General features: G+C 25.7%; 1 protein-coding gene across 1 annotated transcript; it reads left to right on the forward strand.

Annotated features, from left to right (window-relative positions):
- The first annotated feature begins 2437 nt into the window (after positions 1–2437).
- LOC107417342 (glutaredoxin-C9) lies at positions 2438–3173 on the forward strand. The gene has a single exon (XM_016025955.4). The coding sequence runs from the start codon at positions 2517–2519 to the stop codon at positions 2967–2969; it is 453 nt and encodes a 150-aa protein (XP_015881441.1). The 5' UTR covers positions 2438–2516; the 3' UTR covers positions 2970–3173.
- The last annotated feature ends 521 nt before the right edge of the window (positions 3174–3694 follow it).

Raw genomic sequence — 3694 nt, forward strand, 5'->3', positions numbered from 1 at the left:
CTAAGATGATGATGATTGTGAAATTTAGAATTTCCTTTGCCCTAATTAAAAATTATCATTAACTTTTTATTGGATAGTTTTTACTAAATAATTGTAATAATTAAAAGTATATTTTATAATATTATTTAATTATAAGCTATTAATTTTAAATTTTATTTGATAAGTTCAATGTTATCTGATCTTTAAAGGTGTATTTGATTAAAAATTTAAATAATTTTAAAAGTATTTATAAGTTTAGAAATATGTAATTTAGATTTTAAAGATTGGATATAAGTTTAAAAATATTCAATTTAGATTTTTAATAGATTTTATAAAATTTATTAAAATTTACATATATTCAAAAAATAATTAATTCTAAAATATTTTTTTAAAAAAATAATAAATTTTAATGGATTTAAAAAAATTTTAAAAGTAAAATTGTGAAAAAAATTATTAACATACAATCCAAACTTGACATAAAAAATTTCGTTGGATTCTTCTAAATTGTTTATGGAGTTTATGAAATTCCATAACAATATATTAAATCCTTCAAAATTCATAACTCATTTTAAATTTATTAAACTCTAAATTGAATACACCTCTTTAAATTTAATTGATAAAAGTTGACAAACAAATTTTTTTAAATAGATATAGAAACTAAAATAATATTAATAATAATTTTTCAAAAATATAAATTTAAATAATAATTATATCAAAATTGAAAGATTTAAATAAAATATATCATCACCAAATTACTTGTTTGAGCTTGCACGTTCAATTGAATTTTTTATAGAGAAAATATATTCCAATTATGATGTATATGTTGTTCAAACCACAATATTGTAAATATTAAAAAGTTTTCATATAATTTATCAAATAATATAGTAAAAGATGCAATTTTATTTTATTGATTTAGATATTTAAATATTTTATTCCTTTAAAAAATTCATTCATTTATATATAGATTAATATATATATATATATATATACACTAATAAAATAATAACACATTATCTTTATCATATTATTTAGTATTTTATAAACTTTTTAATTTTGTACAATTTCTGCAGTTGAAAAATAAGACTTACAATTCTACAAAATTAAATAAAGATTTTTTACTTTTATAGAATCCTCCATAGTTTCTGGTAATTGGATAATTCAATTCAATTTAAACACTGCAGTTTGATTTTTTTTTTTTTTCTCTTATAGGCTTGATTTTAAGCAATAATCATATACTAAATGTATCTTCTATTTAAGCCGGTTCCCATTCAATTGCAACTAATTATATATATATTTTTTAAATCAATGATGATTTCAAATAATTTTTCGAATCTCTGAAAAAAAACAAAAAGAAAAGCTCCAATGGTTAACAGAAAAGTCGAAATATTTGATAAAATATAATTTTTAAAAATATTATCCATCACAGCATAAAAACGGAACTACGAGATGATAATTATGATATGACAAATTTTTTAAACAGGTTATCTTTCTGATAATAAATCAATAATGATCATCGGATGTGTTTTCACTTTTATTTAAATTTATCATGTCTAGTAGCAACACTCAAATTTTAACTGTTCAACTAAATTGATTTTTCATTAATACAAATGATGTATTTGTATGTAAAAAGAATTGAAATGAAGTTTTTTTTTTTTCCCTTCTTTTTTAAAATCCATTTCTTAAAATAAAGTTAAGGATGCCAAATAAAGTGGAAGTAGATACCCTATTTCCTAATAACCATAAATTGTAAAATCGACCTCCAAAAATTTTATTTATATGGATTCACAGGCAATACAATACTAGCGTTGATTCCAATGATATGGCGAAATTCTTGTTAAATAAACATATATAAAAATATTTTATAATACAATCATCTGCATACAAATCGTATTAAAAATAAATATTTTTTAAAAAAATTTTAATTATATAAAAATTGATATTTTTTTCATACCATCCGTTGTCGGCACTGTAAAATTAATATATATATATATATATATATATAAATATTATAAATTTACTTGTGCACAGGCTGTACTTTCCGTGTTTGATAACGTGGAAATTTCTATGATTGCGGGTCCCACACAGCTCCAAACAAAACAAGTTTCGCATTTGTTTCTAAAAATCGGGCGCACGTCAGAAACTCTGTTGAAGGTCATAAAAGTTAATTGGACCAACCGATCACCCCGCACAAGCACTTTCATTCCGAGTATTTCCACAGCTCACCGCAATCTTATTGGACCACCAAATTAAAAATCCAAATATATGAAAAAGAAAATAAATAAAAAAAAGTCTCAAAAGAAACATAAAGTAAATAAACCAAAACAATAACGACTACGCAAAACCAAACGTCAGCCAGAATTAAACGACAAATTGCAGCGCGTAAGCCCAGTAGCCTAACTGCCGTTGACGCAGACTCCTTCAAGTCATCCCCTTCAATTCCTTCCTTCCCTTATATTTACAGTTTTGTTACATTCTTCATTCATTCCATAGCCCCGTAAACATACATCATAATATTTTTTCTCTGTTCGTTTGCGACCATGCAACAAGCAATCCCTTACAAATCATGGGCCCCACTATATGCTACAGGACACCTCAGCTGTCCATCACCGCTAAGTCATCCGAAGGCGTTGATGAGCAGTGGAAGCATTGTTAAAGGAACGAAGAAGATGAGCGACATGGTGTCGGAGAGCGCGGTGATGGTGTTCGTCAGGCGAGGTTGCTGTATGGGGCATGTGGTGAAGCACCTGCTGTTAGGACACGGAGTGAACCCTAGCGTTTATGAGGTGGATGAGAAGGACGAGGTGGTCGTTGTTAAGCAACTGGAAAGTATTGGAGTGAAGGAGGAAGGGAAGACGCTGTCGGCAGCGATTCAGTTTCCGGCGGTGTATATCGGAGGAAGGTTGTTCGGAGGGTTGGATCGGGTCATGGCTGCTCATATATCTGGGGAATTGGTTCCTCTCTTGAAAGAAGCTGGAGCCTTGTGGCTCTGATATTGCGTGCACTATGTTTATTTAATTTTTTTTTTTTTTTTTTTTTTTTTTCTGAGGTTTGAACTTGATAGGTACTCTTATTTCCCGGATAATGTTTAGGGAACGATGAAATTCTTTTTTCAGATGTAACTGCTTAGAGGAAGAAATACTTAATGTTGTTTAAAAAATAAAAAATAAAAGAAAAAAGAAGAAAAATTTAGGGGATTTTTTTCTTTTCCCAGTTTTATGGGTTGATTTTGAGATGATAATTTATTTTTATTTTTTAGTGAATTGATTTTACATGATAAATGGTTATATTTGGTGATTAGTTTAAGAAGGATTCAAAAAATATTATAAAATAGAAATATATTCAAAATTAAAAATCTAATTAGATATGGGGTATTAACGATATTATAAAGGTGTTAACCATATATCAATTGTGACTATATATTTTTGATTTCGTATTTTTTATTTTTTTATTTATTTTTTTTTTGTAAGGATTGATTTTACACTTATACTATTTTTAGATTAAAGGGAAGAAATGAAAAGAAAGAATAAGTTTAACGAAAAGAGAGGAAAAAAAGGGGTAAAATATTTATTAATAATTCTTGTTGAAATGATTAAGTATAAATGAAAAAAATAAAAAAACAAAATATTCATAATAATTGTTGTTTAATAAAATGTAAAAGGAAAATAAAAAATAAATGCAATTTATATTTTTTACAAAAATATCGTAACTATAAAAT

Source organism: Ziziphus jujuba, chromosome 4, assembly GCF_031755915.1.
Source record: "Ziziphus jujuba cultivar Dongzao chromosome 4, ASM3175591v1".
Lineage (NCBI taxonomy): Eukaryota > Viridiplantae > Streptophyta > Magnoliopsida > Rosales > Rhamnaceae > Ziziphus > Ziziphus jujuba.